This window comes from Archocentrus centrarchus, chromosome 1 (genome assembly GCF_007364275.1).
Source record: "Archocentrus centrarchus isolate MPI-CPG fArcCen1 chromosome 1, fArcCen1, whole genome shotgun sequence".
Classification (NCBI taxonomy): domain Eukaryota; kingdom Metazoa; phylum Chordata; class Actinopteri; order Cichliformes; family Cichlidae; genus Archocentrus; species Archocentrus centrarchus.
The window spans coordinates 19,681,147-19,700,041 of record NC_044346.1 but is presented as its reverse complement, the minus strand read 5'-3'; the positions used below and the strand labels follow the sequence as shown (position 1 = coordinate 19,700,041).

The window sequence follows — 18,895 nt, the reverse complement described above, 5'->3', positions numbered from 1 at the left end:
TGATCAGGGTGCAAAAGGTTTATTACTTTTGCATCTTGAATGTGAAGTTTTTTGTTGTTTTATTTTTTACCAAACTGGACTGATATTAAACATAAATTGATCCAAACACAGAAAATGGCATATCTGCAGCAAGACAACATCACTGCCCTTTCTGTTCTTGAGGACACAGGCAGCCAGTTATATCTATCTATCTAGCTAATCCAGACATATTTAGCTGGATAATCACCTTTCAAAATATAATCCTCAGGTTAGGTAAGCCTTTGTACACATACACTTCATTCACATCTGCCATCCCAGACAAACAAGAAGAGCAATCAGGGTAAGCAGAAAGAACAAATAATATGATATTCTTTTCTTCTATCTTATTTTACTGCCTGTATACATGTGCTGTACTAAGGATTTATAGTGAAGTTTTTAATAATTCAAAACAACTACCACTGGCTATGGTTCATTTGGGAGCATGCATCGTATGGAGAATGTCTGAGGCAGCCTACTCACACTGACTAATGAGACTGACAGGCATTTCCTCTCTGCTTTATAATATTTAATTATATGGATGCTGAGTTTTGCTGTACAAGCCAACAGATGGCCAGGCCTGTGTTTTCATTTGTTTTGGTTCACCATTTGTGCCCTTGTTGCTTGCTACAATGAAATCACATCAGCTGACGTATTCAGAGCAGCTCATTGTGTGATTATCAGGCTGGCCTCCAGAAATACAGGGAATGAGAGCTTGTAATTAGACGAGAATTATATACAAAGCAACGGGGAGAAATTCCCCAAATGAAGAGACAGCGAAAACATGAAAACATATCTCTTTCTCACCCTCTATTCCCCTATCTGCACAGAGACCAGAGGTGACAGTCTCATTTTAGACCCGTGACATGAAATCAGTGCTGGATAGGGGAGGAGGGATGTGAGGTGGAGAAAGTGGTGGAGAGGTGTTAAGATGGATGAAGATAAGATGGAGTGTAGTGCTTGATTGCATTTCTGCTGGTTGCTTATGGATCAGACATACATAGACTGGTTTAGCTCCACTGAGACTGACTGTCTTCCGACTGGACAGCAGGAGAACAGAAACATTACACAAAAACTAAAAGAAAACAGGGAGAGTACAAAGAACGGTGAAGCCACACCTGAACTCACAATCTATCTGAGCAGAGCTATGTGTGCTTTTTGTGACTCTCATACTTTTGGTTATGCAGGCAGAAACTTTGATTTTTGTTTCAATTTTCCTTTGAATTAAGAAATACCTTGAAAACCTCTCAACCAGTCTGTCCAACCACTGGCATCAATTTGGTTTTAATTTTATTTTATTTAACAGTATTTTATGGGGAATTTTTAAGTCATTGTATAAAGTTCCCTGTTAGACTGGCATAATTTCTATTATGTACCTTGTGGGATAGGTTCTAACCTCACCTATCCCACAAGGTACACAATGATGCAAAGCTTTGTGCAGGTCCAGAGGGAATTTTACAGAAGAGGATCAGGACTACTGTATGTATGTGTATGTGTGTGTGTGTGTGTATGTATGTGTGTGTATGTATGTATATGTATATAAAGTAAGAATTCTAAAATTAAAGTCAGAAAAAAATTAATTGCAACAGAATTCTAGAATTAAAATCAGATTTCTGAGGGGAGAAAAAAAAAGTCAGATTCTGATTGAATTTGAAGAATAAAAGAAGTCAGAATTCTGAGATCAACATTCTGAAAAAAAAAAAAAATCCTAACCCAAAGATTTATTTTTTGTTCATTAGTCCTAATCCTCCCCCATACACTTTACGTCTTGAGTCTGGGTATGAAGACCTTCACTTTAAGCATAAAAAAGACGTGAGCAAAGCAGAGTCATGTCTTATCTTTGCTTGGAGTTGGTAGCTGAAGGCTACATTTGCCACTAGCAGAACACGCCTTAGGAAAAGACTTTATCTGTGATTTTGCTGTGCTGATTTTTATCCTTTAAAAAAATGTCTATAGTGAGTGTGGCAACATTATGAGTGGATCTGGGAATTTCTAACGTTTTATTTTTCCTTGTAGCTTAGATTCAGTCAAACTTTAACAAGATCTGAATAGGCTTGAAATATTCCCACCCAAACAGAATATCTGTCATACTTTCATAAAAGATGGACATAGCCACCATGATCCAGAATTAGCCATAAGTGCTAAGTCGTCAGCTAAGGTGCATCCACAAACTGCAGTTGAATGCACTGTAATGCACAGACACAGACTTGCTATGTAGTGCTAACATATTAATAATACTAGATGTTCACTCAACAAGACTGAAGAACAAACCTCTTGAACAGGCTGTATGGATATAGGTGAGGCTACACCTAGCAGACAGCGAGCAGCACCCGTGGTCAGTCAAAGTGGCATCACCATGAACACTGTATACCGTATTTTTCGGACTATAAGCCGCTACTTTTTTCCCACGTTTTGAACCATGCGGCTTATAGCCCGGTGCGGCGTTTCTGTGGATTTTTCTTTAACCACCAGGGGGCTCTTTAGCAGGATATGAATCATGGGACGTCAAAGTTGGAAATCAAAGAAGAAAGCGCCAACAAGTGCTAGCAGCAGGCACAAAAGAGATTTTTTTCAAACTCCCTCATCATGGAAACCACAAAAAGAACTTCCTATGATGCCGCTTTTAAGTTGAGGGCTATCGACCTGGCACTACAGGAGGGAAATAGAGCCGCTGCACGTAAGCTCGGCGTGAACGAATCAATGGTGAATTGACTTGTTATAACTCAAATTTGGGGTTGTCTGTCCCCCTCTGCTGAGTGCCGAGTAATTGTGGAAAACCGAGAGCGGCGGAGATACCAGCGGCTTATAGCCCGGTGCGGCTTATATATGTACGTTTCCAGTTTTTTCCAAAAAATTTGTAGGTGCGGCTTATAGTATGGTGCGCTCTATAGTCCGGAAAATACGGTAACTTTAAGCCTTAATACAACTCAAGCAAGTGAGTTTTAAACACAGCTTTTGTGAAATGGAAAATAAGTTATCGAGATCAAATCTGCTTTTTGTATCATGTGTATTTTTAACGGGAGTCTGTGGAGCCAGCCTCAAGTGACAGGTTGAAGAACTCTGGTTTTTGTCTGTTTGACTTCTCTCTCTCATTCTTTTCTCTCCCTGGAAACACAGCAGCTGTTCTTTTAGCTAGCAGTCACACTGTGTGACAAACTTTGTGTGTTTGCTGATATTTGTTGAGCATTTAGAAACGTTGTACAGTAATCCCTCACTTATCGGGGGTGTTACATTCCAGGACCACCTGCAATAATTGAAAATCCGCGAAGTAGGGACGCTATATTTATTTTAATACTTATACATTATTAGTAGTTATACACTATCTTAAGTTTTTATAAACCCTCCCCACACACTTATACACCAAATATATACATTACTGTACAACACGTCCTACACATGTGAAGAACGAGTGCCACAGAAACCCGCGAAACAGCGAAAATACAGCAATAAATATTTTACACTAACATTGATTGAAAACCAGCGAAAAAACAGAGTCCACAAAATGCGAAGTAGCGAGGGACTACTGTATTTAAAATTACCTGCAACACGTTACTCCCTTCATTTTTGCTTCAGTAGCGCTAGCTAAGATGCTGGAAGTACCATGAGCACAACATCTGCTCTCAGTCTGGCCCCGTGTTAGCCCTGACTACAGCACTATATATGATACATAAATTATATAGTTTTGCCTCTTTAATCTCTTTGTATGCAATAAGCCGCGGTGATGGAGGATACGGCAGTAGGATTGTCTCTTATTGTGCCGCCATTTAGGCTCAGATCGGTTTGATGTTTGACAACACAGTGACTGGAAATGCAAACTTCTCTCATACGTGTTAAATATAAAGTAACGAACCTGTTTTGAAAATGTAAGGAGTAGAAAGTACAGATATTTGTGTAAAAATGTAGGGAGTAAAAGTTAAAAGTAGTCAGAAAAATAAATACTCAAGTAAAGCACAGATACCTGAAAAATCTACTTAAGTACAGTAACAAAGCATTTGTACTTAGTTACTTCCCACCTCTGCAAAGTAGGCACGTTTTGCTTTGATTACAGCTTTGCACAGTCTTAGCATTCTCTCAATCAGCTTCATGAGGTAATCACCTGAAATGGTTTTCCGACAGTCTTGAAGGAGTTCCCAGAGGTGCTGAGCACTTGTTGCCGTCACCCTGCGGTCCAGCTCATCCCAAACCATCTCAACTAGGTTTAGATCAGGTGATTGTCGAGGCCAGGTCATCTGACGCAACACTCCATCACCCTCTTTCTTGGTCAAATAGCTGTTAAATAGTAATCGCCAACAGTGTCACCAACAAAGCACCCCTATACCATCACACTTCCTCCTCCATACTTCATGGTGGGAACTACACATGTAGGAACCATCTGCTCACCTTTTCTGTGTCTTACAAAGACATGGTGTTTGCAGCCAAAAATTTCAAATTTGGACTCATCAGACTAAAGGACAGATTTCCACTGGTCTAATGTCCGTTCCTTATGTTCTTTGGCTCAAGCCATTCTCTACCTCTTGTTCTTCCTTAGAAGTAGCTTCTTTGCAGCAATTCGAGCATAAAGTCCAGATTCATACAGTCTTCTCTGAACAGTTGATGTTGAGATGTGTGTGCTACTTGAACTCTATGAATCATTTAGGTGGGCTCTTATCTGGGGTGCTGCTAACTTTTGTGGTCTCTGAGGCTGGTAACTCTGATGAACTTATCCTGTGCAATAGAGGGAACACTTGGTCTTCCTTTGCTGAGGCAATCCCAATGAGAGCCAGTTTCATCATAACATTTGATGGTCTTTGTGACTGCACTTGAGGAGACTTTCGTTCTTGTAATTTTTCAGATTGACTGACCTTCATTTCTTAAAGTAACGATGGACTGTCATTTTTCTTTACTTAGTTGAATAGTTCTTGCCATAATATGGATTAGAACATTACTCAAATAGGGCTATTCACTGTATACCAACTCTACCTCTTCACAACACAACTGATGGTCTCAGACACATTAAGAGGGCAAGAAATTAACTCTTGACAAGGTGCAGCTGTTAACTGAAAGTCATTCCAGGTTACTTCCTCATAAAGCTGACGGAGAAAATACCAAGCTGTGCAAAGCTGTCATCTAAGCTAAGGGGATAACTTTTTTACACAGGTAGGTTTGGATAGCTTTTTCCCCTTATTTAATGAAATCACCACTTAAAAACTGCATTTTGCATTTCCTCGAGTTATCTTTGCCTAATAGCAAAGTTTGTTTGATGATCTGAAAAGTGACAAATGCAAACAACTAAGAAATCAGGAAGGGGGCAAATACTTTTCCATGGCACTGTGCATACTGTAGATTTCACAGGACTGCGTAGAGTCCTCTGAAAACTTTCCTTTTCACATGACTGTATGCACTTTATGTGGGTCATGTTTGCATGACATATACAATGTATCTCAGCGCCCTTCACTCCAGTGGCTCTTGTGAAGTATATTTAGAATCCCTATTTAGTGTTTAACTCCTAACACCCCAGGCTGGCCCATTCATCGCCTTCCACATCATTGCAGAACTCAAGTGCAGTCTGCTTTCCATCCTCAGCTGTGTTTGTTGTGTTTGGTTTTGCCTGGTCCACCTGGCCCTCCATTTCATTACTTCAATTAGAATGATTAGGATCTAAAATTGCTTGTGTCGGCTCAGTGATTGACAGAAATTGGCCACTTAGGGAGGAGAGCTGCAGACACACAAAACGCTGTTCAATGGCTTGTGTAGTGAAACGGGTACAGGGTGTGCATGCAAGTGTGTTGTTTGTTTGTTTACTCTGATGGGAGATGTGCTCACTGAAGACAAGAGCAATTCTTTAGGCAAACAATGCGAGACTATTACTACAGAAAGTCCAGATCCCTTGCATTTCCCACAAGTCCAATGTGAATGTTTGGGGGAGCAGCAGACAGTGTGTGTGTGTTTGTGCTCTTGCAACTGTGACAACAAGGTTTTGCAAACATTATGAACTTAACTTTGAATATGAAGAGTTTTTCTGCTGCACGTATGCACATACGCACATACATAAACGAACAGTGTGCTGTCGTACAAAATGCAGTATACAGATAAAATGAATTACGTCCACTCCAGTTCCAAGACTGTAATCATGTGTGGACATGAAATCTCCCCCACCCCCACCCCGCCCCATTCATACAGTTTAATATGCTCCAAGCGTGTTGCAATCAGGACATATCACAAGCACACTGATTGTGCGAAAGCATGACAGACAGGCAATCACTCCTCAGTCATGGCACGTTTCGTTCAACCCAGTTGGAGCTGGGAATGTGGCTTGTTTTTGCCGAGGTGCATTAAACGGTCGAACATAATTTAGACGACTGGCTGGTCTTCATGTCTCTTCTCATTACAGCCCTCGTGGTCTGGGCTGCCGTAAGTAGTGACTGCTAGAGCAGATCTCGAGGGGCCTGTCTTTGCACCAGCTTCGTGGCGTGCGTGCTGGTGGAGTGAGGCGTTATGTTTGTAGCACATCAGTGTCAAGTACGGCCGTTCATCATCAGGCGCTGATACTCGGGACTGCAGAGGCCCGTGACAGAACATTAATCTGTCTCTCAAATGGACAGCCATAAGTTTCTCTTCCTTCTTCTCCTCCTCCCCCATAATCCATGCGCATGTGACTGTCATACATTCCCTTTTCCTTCACCTTCATCTCTTCTCCGTCTTCTTCAAGTTCACGACTAGATTTTGATTTTTTCACAGCGTTCTTCCCCTCTTGTTTTATTTATTTTAGCTGTATTGACATTTCCACCCACAACATCCTTTGTGCCATTTTTTTATTCTATTGTTTAGATACATACACTGTGATTGCACAGCACATGACCTGTGTGTATCCCAGCTCCACCCTGCCCCAACCTATTTCAGTTGAGCCACGCACCCCTGCAAGTTTTGCTAAAGCTAAGATTTTGAATTGGGTTCAAGGGTTGAATTGGGTTTCTCTTCCCTCTGACTCAATACTTGAATTATGTCCAGTCCTGTGCTCATGTTTGTTACAGCAACATTATCAAGTAAGACTTTGTTTTCAGCTTGTTATGCTCCACCTTACATTTGAAAAAGCCAGTTCATGAAGATTTAAGTGTTGAATACCAAGGTTTTTTTTGTTTGTTTGCGTGTGCGTGTGTGTGCGTGTGTCTTTGTGTGTGTGTGCGTGTACAATCCTTTTTTCATTATTGTAGTAGAAGACTCTCCTCTTTGGGAACTGCTGCCTTTCCTTTATGATATTTGCGTCTTTTCCCTCACTTCCCTTTTGACATTTTCTTTTATCTTCCGGCCAGGATGTCTGTGAAAAGTGCAAAGGGAGGACCAGAAAGCAGACCATCCTCTGCCGCCAGGTCAGTGAAGAAAAAAAGTCAAAATTAGCAATTCAACTAAAAGCTCAGTGTGGAGCCTCAACCTTTAATGTGGAGCTGTGACATAACGATGCATTCCCATTATTATTATTATTTCTTATGTAGCAGTTAATCAGTGATTCAGTAGGTAATCAAATTGGTGTATCTGCTTTTAAAAGATTTTAATAATTTTTTCTCCATCTTAGCCACTTCAATGGGATCATCATTTTTTTTGTTTTGTTTGTTTTTTGGGGGGGTGTTTTGTTTTTGTAAAATCTATCAAAATCAGTATTTATGTTTCTAACATTTGTTCTGGTTGGAATGAATAATAGGACTCTAAATTGATTAAGGCCTCTCTCTTTCCTAGCGCATCTCCACGAGGGGGGAGGGCTGCAGCAGCTGGAAGATCACCTGTTGCAGGGAGATTTAAAAACAAGGCCCTTCAGCTCAGCCTCTCCAAGAAATTCTGGTTATTATCATTCTCTGTTTCTAATCAACATTGATTAGGACGAGGGGAGTGAGACGTGTAGAGTTGTGCACCCAATTATATGATGCATCAGCTGAAAAACAAACTTGTAGAATTTCCAAGTTGCCCTCCTGAGAAACGCTGCCCTTTTCCTTTTTCTGGTGACTGATGTTACCACTGACATCACCTGACTAGACCCGAGCTGCTGATGCTGCGTGAACAAAGGATGGAAACTATAACCTCAAAGTGTATTTGGTAAACTGCTGGAGGGGAATTTATAGGTTTGGCTTTTATGATGATAGCTCTCAACAATTGGCGTGCAAATGCACTCTTCACAGCTCAAAGTCCCCCACACCCCAGGGGAAGGTCTCTGAGGAGCAGGGTAGTCGAAGTGGTAAACGGAGCCTCAGCAACAGCTCAGCGGTGGCCGCTGCCTACGTCGCCTACCTCAATAAACTTTTTGGACAGGTCAGTCCAAGGCACTCATACATATACGCATGAATGTTCACAGAGCCTTGACAGGCGTTAGTCATAAATAAGGTTTCATTTTTGTGCTGAAACCATAGCTGAAAACCATAAAAGAAAATAGAAGAATTGGCTTCAAATCTTAAAATGCTGCAAAAAGCAAAGTGCTCCAGGATCTGTTCTTACATGCAGCACATTTAAATAAAGGTTAAATATAAACTAAATTGAGCAGAGGTGGTATGGATTATATAAAATACTATTTACATAGTCCATATCATCATGTTCTAGTGGCTGTGACCTGGTGATAGTTTTACAGTAAAAATTAAAGCTTAAAACGGCAACACGCCTCTCCATTTTTGAAACATTGTGACAGTAACGACACCCACATGTTTTAATCGTCCTTTGCAAGTTTAATACAGTATGTTTATGTTTCACATGTTGTTCCCCCGAATAAAATAGAAAGGTGGCTGGGGAGAGGGAGGTTTGGGTTTCTCTGCTTAGGCTGCTGCCCCTGCAACCCAGCTTCAGATAATTGAAAGAAAATGGATAAATGGATGTTTTTGTTTCAAAGCAAATCACTTGTTACTACGTGTAACTATTTTATTGGTTACATGGAGAAGACCTACAAATAGTTTGGGTTATCTTGCATTTTGCAGAGAGTGCAGACAGAAAAAAAATCAGAAATCAAGAGATCAAAGGGCAGGGACGTAAAAGATCAAAATGGTTAGTCTACATACGTATTAGAGAATGATTAGAGAAAAACGTGTATTCCCTCACTGCTTTGATCACCACCACCACCGAGTGGTAGTGAAACTTGAAAAAGTGCAGCTCAAACTGGAAATGGAGACTGTTCGCCTTCAAAGTAAAAGTTGTGCCTGACCCTGAAACTTAAACATTTTAAAAGGCGCAACATGCCGGTGTCTTCCATGCAAACTACAGGCATGTGCAAGTGCCCCCATTTCCAAGAAGCATCGTTTTCGTCCGTTTACATGGAGACGGAGGCCAGAGCGTTTCAGAAACGGTCCACTCTGGAGGCCATTTCCAAAAAGTATCGTTTTCATTCTGTTCTCGTGTAAACGGGAGGACAAAACGCAAGAAAACGACACCATTTCCAGTGGAAACTTTATTGTGTAAACGGGGCCTTAAATACACTGTCAGTGTAAGCTTATGAATAAATTAAAACTTGTAAAACAGTTCGAAAGGATCTTGACATCAAACAACAGGAGACTTTAGAAGAACTGATCATTCTTTTCAAATGTACCATGACCAGTACACTTTTCTCTCATTTATTTTTTCATTTAGAGTTTACACGTCCCTTTTTGCTCAGGTTTTTTTTTTTTTATCAAGTTGTGTCCTTGGGCAAGACACTTTAACCACATTGCCTAACGGTAGCGCTGCTCTCTGGCTGCGTGACCACAGATGCTCGTCTCTGGATGAGTGATCTGGAATGATCATTTCGTTGTGTGCCTTGTGTGCACAATGACAATGAGTTGAATCTAATCTAATCCACAAAGATAGGAGAGGCCCAATTGTATGACTATCAAATTAGCCTTTCTCTCCAAATTACATGGAACATATATAATAATTGCATTACAGGAAAGTTTGTTCCATTATATGTTTAAGTTACAGTTTTATCTTGTGAACCAAGCCTAACCTTATTTATACAGTATACTTTTTTTATTAATAGAATTTTAGCTGCAAATATTTCCTCAATTATTTACACAAATAAGTAAAAAATAGGTGCCTTTACTGATAAGTTTGAAGGCAGAGGGGCATGCTGGGAGATATATTACTATATTACATAATATATTATTATTATGTAATTATATTACTTCCTGACCTTGCTCACTTTGATTTTGTGAACCTGTTGATGTCAACTATGCAACAATTTGTGTTTCGGCAACTGTCCTATAGAGGAGCTCATCAGCACATCAGCATTATAAATTATCTTTAGTAAAAAGAAGAAAAAAAGTGGTGATGGAGACGAGAGCAGCATGAGTATACCGCCAGGACTTTGGACCGGTGTTGCCTTTACTTTGGCCCAAAAAGTTCTGATGGGTTTTTGTAAAAGATCGAATCAATCTGCACATTATATGGTGAAAACATCCACTCATACTGTAATATGTGTGTGTGAAATATCTAGAAGCTGGTCCTGATTGTTGAATGAGGAATTCTAGAAATGAGTAAGCTTGTTTGGTGACCTTGTCCAGTCTGTGAGGTTAATGGGCTTCTCTCATTTGTTCCATACTTTACAGTCATCTCATGTTACTTTAGTGAGGCTAAATCTGTTTTGGTCTTGTGGCAGCCTAGTAGAAGAAGAAGATGTGAGTTTCTAGCTTAGGTTCCCCAACCTCTGACTGAATTTGCTGTCCATGGTGCTGATCAAAAGCTGGACTGTCACTGCAGATATTAACTAATGTTATATTCTGCAAGCTGAAATGTATTGACAGCAAAACTGAGTTTTTTGGACACTGTGATTTTTGACACAAATGATGACAACCAGACAGTAAGAGTCTTAATATTTCCTACTACGATCACCTCCTTTGTCATAGTAACTGCACACTATTTACACCAGGATGCAGCTGCTCCCTTTGCTTCAATTGATGTGACTTCGCCTCACCCCCCTCCATCAGCCACAGCAAGTCTCACAATTTTATATATTTAGAAACTCCTTGTAAGGAAAAAAAAATAGCCTGAGCAGGAAGAGAAGTGTTCAATTTTCCCTCAATATTCAAGATTTATTTTAATTACAATTATGCAATACAAGAATGTGCAACAAAAGTGCCAATATAGCCTCTTTATGCTGTACACAAAAGACAAACACGGAAGAGTGATAAAGTGGAGGTTTACGTGGTGAGTCACAGCTGAAAGAAACAACATTACATTTAAAGTTATGTAGTCGAGCAGGAAAATTGCCCTATTTATTCAGCTGATTGTAAGCACTAACAATCAGCTGTATGTATAAACACCGCTTGTGGCTGTTTACATCCATAGCTATCCAAAAGTGAATGCTCTGTTTGTAAACCAGTAATCGCTAAAACATGAAACATGAAATTGGGATTGTGAGATGTAATCCACTTCCTCTATGTGCTGAAAAAAAAAAGCTTTATTAAAAAAGGGAAGCAACTCCAATAATTTCACAAATGATTTAATGCTTGGGCACCGTGGCATCTTCCAGTAATGCTTTGCTTGGCTCGGGTTAAGAATTGGCTCTGTTCACGGCTGATACCACGATCCCAGGTCCCTCTGGGATGTCATAGAATGTTTCAGAAAATTACAAATGGACACGAGCCAACAAACAATACAGAACCACCCTGATTTTTGTTGGAAAAGTTAGCTGATGTATACATGGAGCATATTATTAAAAATGTGATGACACTGTATATCCAACCCTATTGGCGGAGACCTTGTACCATTATTGGTTCCTCAGATGTGAATGTACTCAGATTTAGTCATTTTGAAGACACATCAAAGAATAAAAAATTTAAATTAAATTTTCATACAGTTGAATTTGGCTGTAATTTGTGGTTTGAGTAGCATCAACAGCAATTCATAGTTGTTTCAACATCACCTGCAGCAATTTGCACTGACATGATTCAGATATGTACAGAGTAACGTCGGGAAGAGTCAGGTCATGATGGTTGTGCTGTACATCTGCTTGAATATAACTATGGATATTACTAGTCAGTCTTCCTAATGAGCCAATATTCATGATGCATGAATGGATGACATTAGTGATTTGCCCAGGAGAGGATATCTAATTGTTCTGAGAAAAGTAAATGTTCCCTTGGCAGTATTATAGGCTGTATTAGATTTGTCAGCTGGTAGATTAGACAGAATTTGCTGGTATTGCGCACAAGTGTGAAAAAAGGTATCATTTTCATTTAAAACCATAATAGAGATGGTCTTCCCAAGAGTTAAAGCATTGGCTACAGTGATTTCTTCTGTTGCATATTTCTCTCACTTATATGTTTCAGATTGTCATTTTAATATTAGACAAAGATAACGTGAGTAAATACAAAATGCAGTTTTTAAATGATGATTTCATTTATTAAGGGAAAAAATATCCAAACCTAGCCAAAGTGAAGCAGGTTAAAAGATCTCAAAAAGCAGCACATCATGCTACTATCTAAAGAAAGAGCTGAGAAACAAAGTCACTAAAGAAAGAGCTGAGAAACAAAAGGGTTACAAAGCATTTCTAATGCTTTGGGATTCCAGCAAAACACAGTGAGAGCCGTTGTCCACAAATGGAGAAAACTTGGCACAGTGATGAACCTTCCCAGGAGTGGCTGACACACCAAAATTAGCCCAAGAGTGCATTGACGACTCATCCAGGAGGTCACAGAATAACCCAGAACAATATCTAAAGAACTGCTGGCCTCACTTGCTTCAGTTAAGGTCAGAGTTCATGATCAGTAAGAAAGAGACTGGGCAGCAATGTTATCTATAGAAGAGTACCAAGGAGAAAACCACTGCTGACCAAAAAGAACACAAAGGCTCGTCTCACATTTAAAAAAAAAAACGATCTTGATGGTCCCCAAGACTTTTGGGAAAACCTTTGGGCCAGGTAGGTTTGGATAGCTATATTCAAAAATACTCAGGTTATCTTTGTCTAATATTAAAATTTGTTTGATGAATACACCAAAAAAAAAAAAAATCAGGAAGGGAAAGAAAAGGAAAGATAAAATTAAAAATACAAACTTGTTTGCAGTTGTGTTCAGTGTTTCAACTGTTTTACAGAGCTCACTTTTATAGTGATGGTCAATGGAAAAAATTCTTTCTGTGCCACAGGAGACTCATTCATTGTAACACTGAGAGTGACCACTGAGAAAGATTTGTGCCGAAGCTGCGTAACCACTTTCTGTCTCTTTTCACATTCATGGGATTCACTGAAAGCCTGTGTAGGAAAGAGGTCAGACAGTTAATGCTATAAAATTCATTTTGACTTCTTTTCTTTTATAAAGCTGGCCACACACTCAGAAATGACCAAATTTAGCTAATAGGTCATTTAACTGTAAACCACAATGTTTCTCTAACTGCCAGATTAATTTTTAAACACACACGAGAAGAATTTCCCATAAATGAAACCCACCCCAAGAGGAGCTGCGTGCCTGTGAACATTTAATGATGTTGCATAACTCGATCTTAATAACTACTAGGACCATTTCATAGTTTCAACCCATTTATTGGAAAAGGAATAACCATGACCTTGGACTGCTGCAGACTATTTTACGTTCCTCTCTGACTTGCTACGTCACCTGCCATGACTGATCTACCTTGTTTTACTGTGGCGGTCTGATGTTTGAATTTACAAGCAATGCTTGGACACTGAGGTAGAGAGAACATATATCCTGCAGCATTCCTAATCTCAACACAAGTAGCAAGATTCCCTGTCAGCCCTCATCACATCTAAGCAAACAAGCGGCTGGGAGAGAGAAAAAGAAAGACAATTGATACATGTACACATCGGATAGTTGCACAGTTGAATGCAAATCTAACTGGAATATACTCGGAGGGCATTTACCATGCCCATAATGTCCCTGCTTTGTGATTTTTAAGAGCCTTCTCACTCCAATGACTGCATGCTAATGTGAAGCATCAACATACTTCTCATATGTGTACATGCGTCATGCTTACAAAGCAGTGTGCTGCTCAGTGGGCCATATGAAGGCAGACAGAATGAAATGAACCATTAATGGGCTTGTTCTGATGGATGAATCGAGAGCCTGCATGGCATGCGGACTAATCCTTTCTGGATCAGAAAAAAAAAATCCAATTAATATGTTGACCTTGCTTTCTAAATATGCCCTTTTGTGGTTGGAGGAGCCTGCGCAGGGTAAACAGCAGTGCAGCACAGTGGGCATTATTGAGTTTTTTATGCAGCGATAATTATATTACAAATTTGAAGGGTTGTATAAGTCATAAGTGACTTAATGTTTTAAGTAGAACCCGCATTTAGTGATGTAACTCATGGTGCAATTGCGTTTTGACATTACATTTATGTTTCAACTCTGTTGGCAATTTTACACAGTGAATAATCATTTGAACGCCTGCCATGTGGAGCGGCTTCCAAATAAACCACAGGGCCCTTTTTCCTGATGCTATTGTGCACTTAAACAGGATGACCTTGTATGATTTATGAATTAGACACACTGAGTGCCAAGATGCATTAGGAAGAAAAATATTGCACTTCTCTTTGCATTTCATTCGCCGCGCCTGCTCTGATTTCCCGTTTTATCTCTCACTTTTCCAACATTAAAAAAATGAACATCTCAAGGTTGAAGAATGGCTTCCTTTCATAAAAGTAGCAGCAGAGTAATGAAAATAGACACTTGATTAAAAGCTAAGGTGAAACTGAAAACTGTAAGAACTCACAAGTAAGGCTGGCATGGGTTCTGAGGTAAACTGTTCTTTCTATGCAGAATATGAAACCAATCAAGGAGCTATTCAAATTCAACAGTGTCTCTCTCTTCTGTGTGATGTGAAATATTTTTAAATTGGTTTGCCACAGGTTTCATGTATAAAAAAGTAGCAACTATAAAAAGAAATCAATAAATGGTTGGAAAAGCCCTCTGAAAATCTGACTCAGTAAAAATATTGAAGTGAGTAGTTACATGGATAATTATGATTTGTTGTCTTGAGCTCACAGTTTTTAAATACACTGAGCCTCAATTTTTTTTTCCCATTATTGTGTCAAAGTATGGAAACGCAAGCTCACAGAAAATCTGTGCACATTTGTTTGATAAATAATCAGTTTTTAGAAGCTGTTGTGTTGATCTTGTTTCTTTGAGATTACAGATATCCTCAGGCTTCTGGCATCTTTGCAACATTTCCATATGTCAGGCTGCGTTGCTCTATAAGATGACTGAGTTAGCATGTTTCTTACTTTCCCCTGTGGATAATATTTCTGCGGTAGAGTTTGCAAGCCCTCGAGTCAGAACGCTCTGGCACAACCATCGTGCTAAGGACACATCGTCTCAGTGCATCTACAGGATGATTAATGACATTTCAGTGTGATCTTTTAATATCTAAGCTTTTTTATGCAAATTCATTCGGCACATGTTTACAAATGTGCTAATTAGAACACTCTCTCAAGGACTGAGGCATGTGATATATGACATATGATATATGATATATTTTTTTCCTATTATGTGATCACGTTGAGGGCTTACATATTGTGGAGTATGATGGATTCTTGCAAAGCTGCCAAACCACAAAGCCCATCGTTTAAACTCTGCATTTCTTGCCTTAGGTTATGTATTCCAGTTGATTTCCAAAATACTGCTTTTCATTAAAACTGCCTGTCTGTAGTTAGACATATAACAACATGTTACGATTTTAAGCCATCACCACACCTAAATTTTACTGTCATCCATTATGCTTAATGACTAGGTGTAGATTTTGTTCCTAGCTTCCAGCATTGCCTCACTCTGAAAAAATGGAAATGGTAGAGACAAAAAAAAGGAGGAAAAGAGATCACCCTGAGAAATGTCAAAACAGGGCAGAGAATACTGAATGTTTCACGCACGGCTATATGCAAATTACATATCTTGTCCATGTAGGCCTGTGTGTGTGTGTGTGTGTGTGTGTGTGTGTGTGTGTGTGTGTGTGTGTGTGTGTGTGTGTGTGTGTGTGTGTGTGTGTGTGTGTGTCCATGTGTATTATTGCTTAAATGTACCTGTGTTTCTTTGCAACTGTGCAAAGTTATGTTTTGGCTGTGCATGGGTGTATATTCACACAGACTGAGCCTATGCTGGGTCTCCCTTGAGATACTGTGTGTGCGTGCATGCACGCATGTAGGAGTGTGTCATTTTGCAAATTAGGAAGACATGTCTCTGGGTTAAATCCCATTAGAGTTTACTGCCAGCATGCAGCAGCAGCGCTGACATGATATGCATGTTATTCTAATTTGGTAGTCATAAACAGATCATCACTGGGATGTTTCTCAGGAGAATTCATTGTTTTAAAGCCAGCCTGATTTTACATCCCATATTCTGATACAGGTGTAATTATTTCTACTGCTTTTTTTTGTCTTTCCTATGCTGTGCAGGAGAGGCAGCTGATGCCACTGGAGATAGATGGTAAGATGTTGTTGAAGGTGTAATTACAATGCAAGTGTGTGATAAATTCCTAGTCAAACACACACCAGAGTATCTAGCTGCAGACAAGATGGCAGACTGTGGCAGTACCTCTGCAAGAGGCACCACCTCAGTATAAAGAATCCCATGATTCTTCAAGGTGTTCATTTCTTAGGGTGCCAAACATTGCCGTTCTGCAAGATACTGTTGGTGTTGCAGAGATACGAGCAAAGTGCCTGTGCCATGATGCAGGGGCTACTGTAATCTTAGAACCTTAGAGGTCCTCTGTTCACAGTTGGAGGTTGAAGTGGTTATGGATTGTGTCACAACTTTCTCAGGTTTAGCAAATGATTGTGGTTTGGGTTAAAATATTAATTTTCTCAACATTCACACTGAAAAGTGATGCATGCTCAATGTTATAAATCTGATGCCAAGTGGTTCCTTTTTAAGCATCCATATCACCAGATTAGACCAGCTCCTATGCACAACTGAATATCTTCAATAAAGAGCTGGTCCAGTATTCCACTACCAGGACATAAACAGCATTCCTACTGAATCCAAGGTTCAACCAATGGATGGACTTTTCTTTCCAGTACCCTGGTATAGACTTTCCCATGGACGCTGAGGAGTGTAATCCCCCCTGAAGCTGGAACACACCCTCTGGTCCCCCTTCTTAAAAAGGGGGACCACCCCAGTTAGACAATCCAAGGGCATTGTTCCCAACTTCCCCACGATGTTGCAGAGGCATGTCAACCAGAACAGTCATACAAGTCTTAAAGAACTCTGGATGAATATCTTCCACCCCTGCCACTGGATAGTTTCCTACCTCCCTCAGTGACCTCCAGCACAATGTGTGTGTGTGTGTGTGTGTGTGTGTGTGTGTGTGTGTGTGTGTGTGTGTGTGTGTGTGTGTGTGCGTGCGTGCACGTGCTTGACTCTTGGGAAAACCTAGTTTTACAGTTTGTTGCAATCCAGTCGATCTAATTTGTTTGTGTGTCTGTCAGAGCTTCAGGAGGCCTTTAAGGAATTTGACTATGATGCGGATGGTTTCATCCATTACAAAGACATCGCAGACTGCATGAGGACCATGGGCTATATGCCTACAGAGATGGAGCTCATCGAGATCATCCAGCAAATCAAGATGAAATGTAAGTATTTATCTGGCAGTGTGCATCTTTAAGGTTTCATTTCTCTCTAAAGAGGCTAAAGCATTCGTCCATAATTGATGGATCTGTCGGTGGAGTGCAGGTGTGAATGCACGAGTCATGAGTCTGCACAAACCCACATGCTTGTGCTCTTTCCTGTGAGTCCTTGAGGACCTCATATTTGCCTTTGGAGTTGGGGACATTCAAGACGTTTTGGCAGACTGATTAATGGTCCTCATACTGCAGGTGCAGGGTTAGTCTACATGTAGAAGTGTATGTTTTCACTTAAGTTTTGTCTCTCTGCCCTTAATGTTTTTTGCCCCTGCTTTCTTTTCTCAACGATCAAGCGCAGATATGTGTGGTAAGTGTTGAAAGTTTAAAGTGACTCATCATCGCAGCTGGATTTTTGCCATAGCCTGGAGTGAAGTTATCTGTAACACCTACCTGGTATCACAACAACCTTAGTTCTGAAAACCTGAACAAAGGTTCTTCTGAGACTTTACATAACTTCCAGTGGACAGCCAGGACTTTGCACATGGATCATGCTATGGATGTGAGATTTTGCAGTGTATTATACATTAATTACAATATGCAGTCATCAGGACTTTCATAATATTTATTGTCATATCCACAAAAGCACAATATCAGCTATACCAGTGGCACACCTGCACATCACATCTTTTTTTTTTTTTTTTGGCATGTTTGTATTTAGTATTATTTGATCAGTTCATATTTCTTCATGAAAGAGAAACAGCACAATTATTCTCTTATAAATGAAATCTTGAAATTATATTCAATATACTGCACCCCTGCTTGATTCTTTTATAGCCATTTTCATTGACTGGCATGACCAGTGGCTTATGGTGGCTAGTATTAACCATTGTTAGCAAGCTATTTCTGTGTAACTGATGTTACTGAGTGCACTCTCTGGGCTATTTTCTAGTTCTGTTTGTGCTGCAAAATGTCTTTAAAGATGGATGGATGTGAAAGGAAAGGGAAAAGAAGCAAAGAGGAAGGTACTTTTTAGAGAAATGAGACTTTTCCTCTGAACCATGATTTGAGGTCATTTCTGGTGACAGCAACACAGCTTAACCAAGTTTAAGTTGGATTTTAGAGCTGTGTAGTGATTCCTGGTAGATTATGTTTCATGTTTTATGCACTTAAGATATTAATCAGGATGCACTTTTACCACTGCTGCAAGAACATACAAGAACAGTTAAGTGTCAGTGTCTTATGAATACTATCAGGCAGCAACCTGACACATTACACAAGAGCCACCTACTCTGAACAACAACAACCCACATGAAAGTGTCCATTGTATCTCACCTGCAGAAGTGACCAAACAAGCAGTTCGATCTTTACTAGGAAAAGTGAACCGCTAAT

The 18,895-nt window shown here is 39.9% G+C and overlaps 1 protein-coding gene across 1 annotated transcript in view; it reads left to right on the top strand.

Annotated features, from left to right (window-relative positions):
- Positions 1 to 260: 260 nt before the first annotated feature.
- Positions 261 to 18,895, top strand: part of cabp4 (calcium binding protein 4) — a 30,539-nt gene continuing 11,904 nt past the window's right edge. Inside the window, exons 1-6 of the mRNA XM_030740351.1 lie at positions 261 to 319; positions 7,305 to 7,361; positions 7,726 to 7,827; positions 8,163 to 8,292; positions 16,340 to 16,370; positions 17,372 to 17,515. Of these exons, the coding sequence (XP_030596211.1) occupies positions 7,306 to 7,361; positions 7,726 to 7,827; positions 8,163 to 8,292; positions 16,340 to 16,370; positions 17,372 to 17,515 (463 nt within the window). The 5' untranslated portion in view covers positions 261 to 319; position 7,305. The remainder of the gene's footprint in view (positions 320 to 7,304; positions 7,362 to 7,725; positions 7,828 to 8,162; positions 8,293 to 16,339; positions 16,371 to 17,371; positions 17,516 to 18,895) is intronic.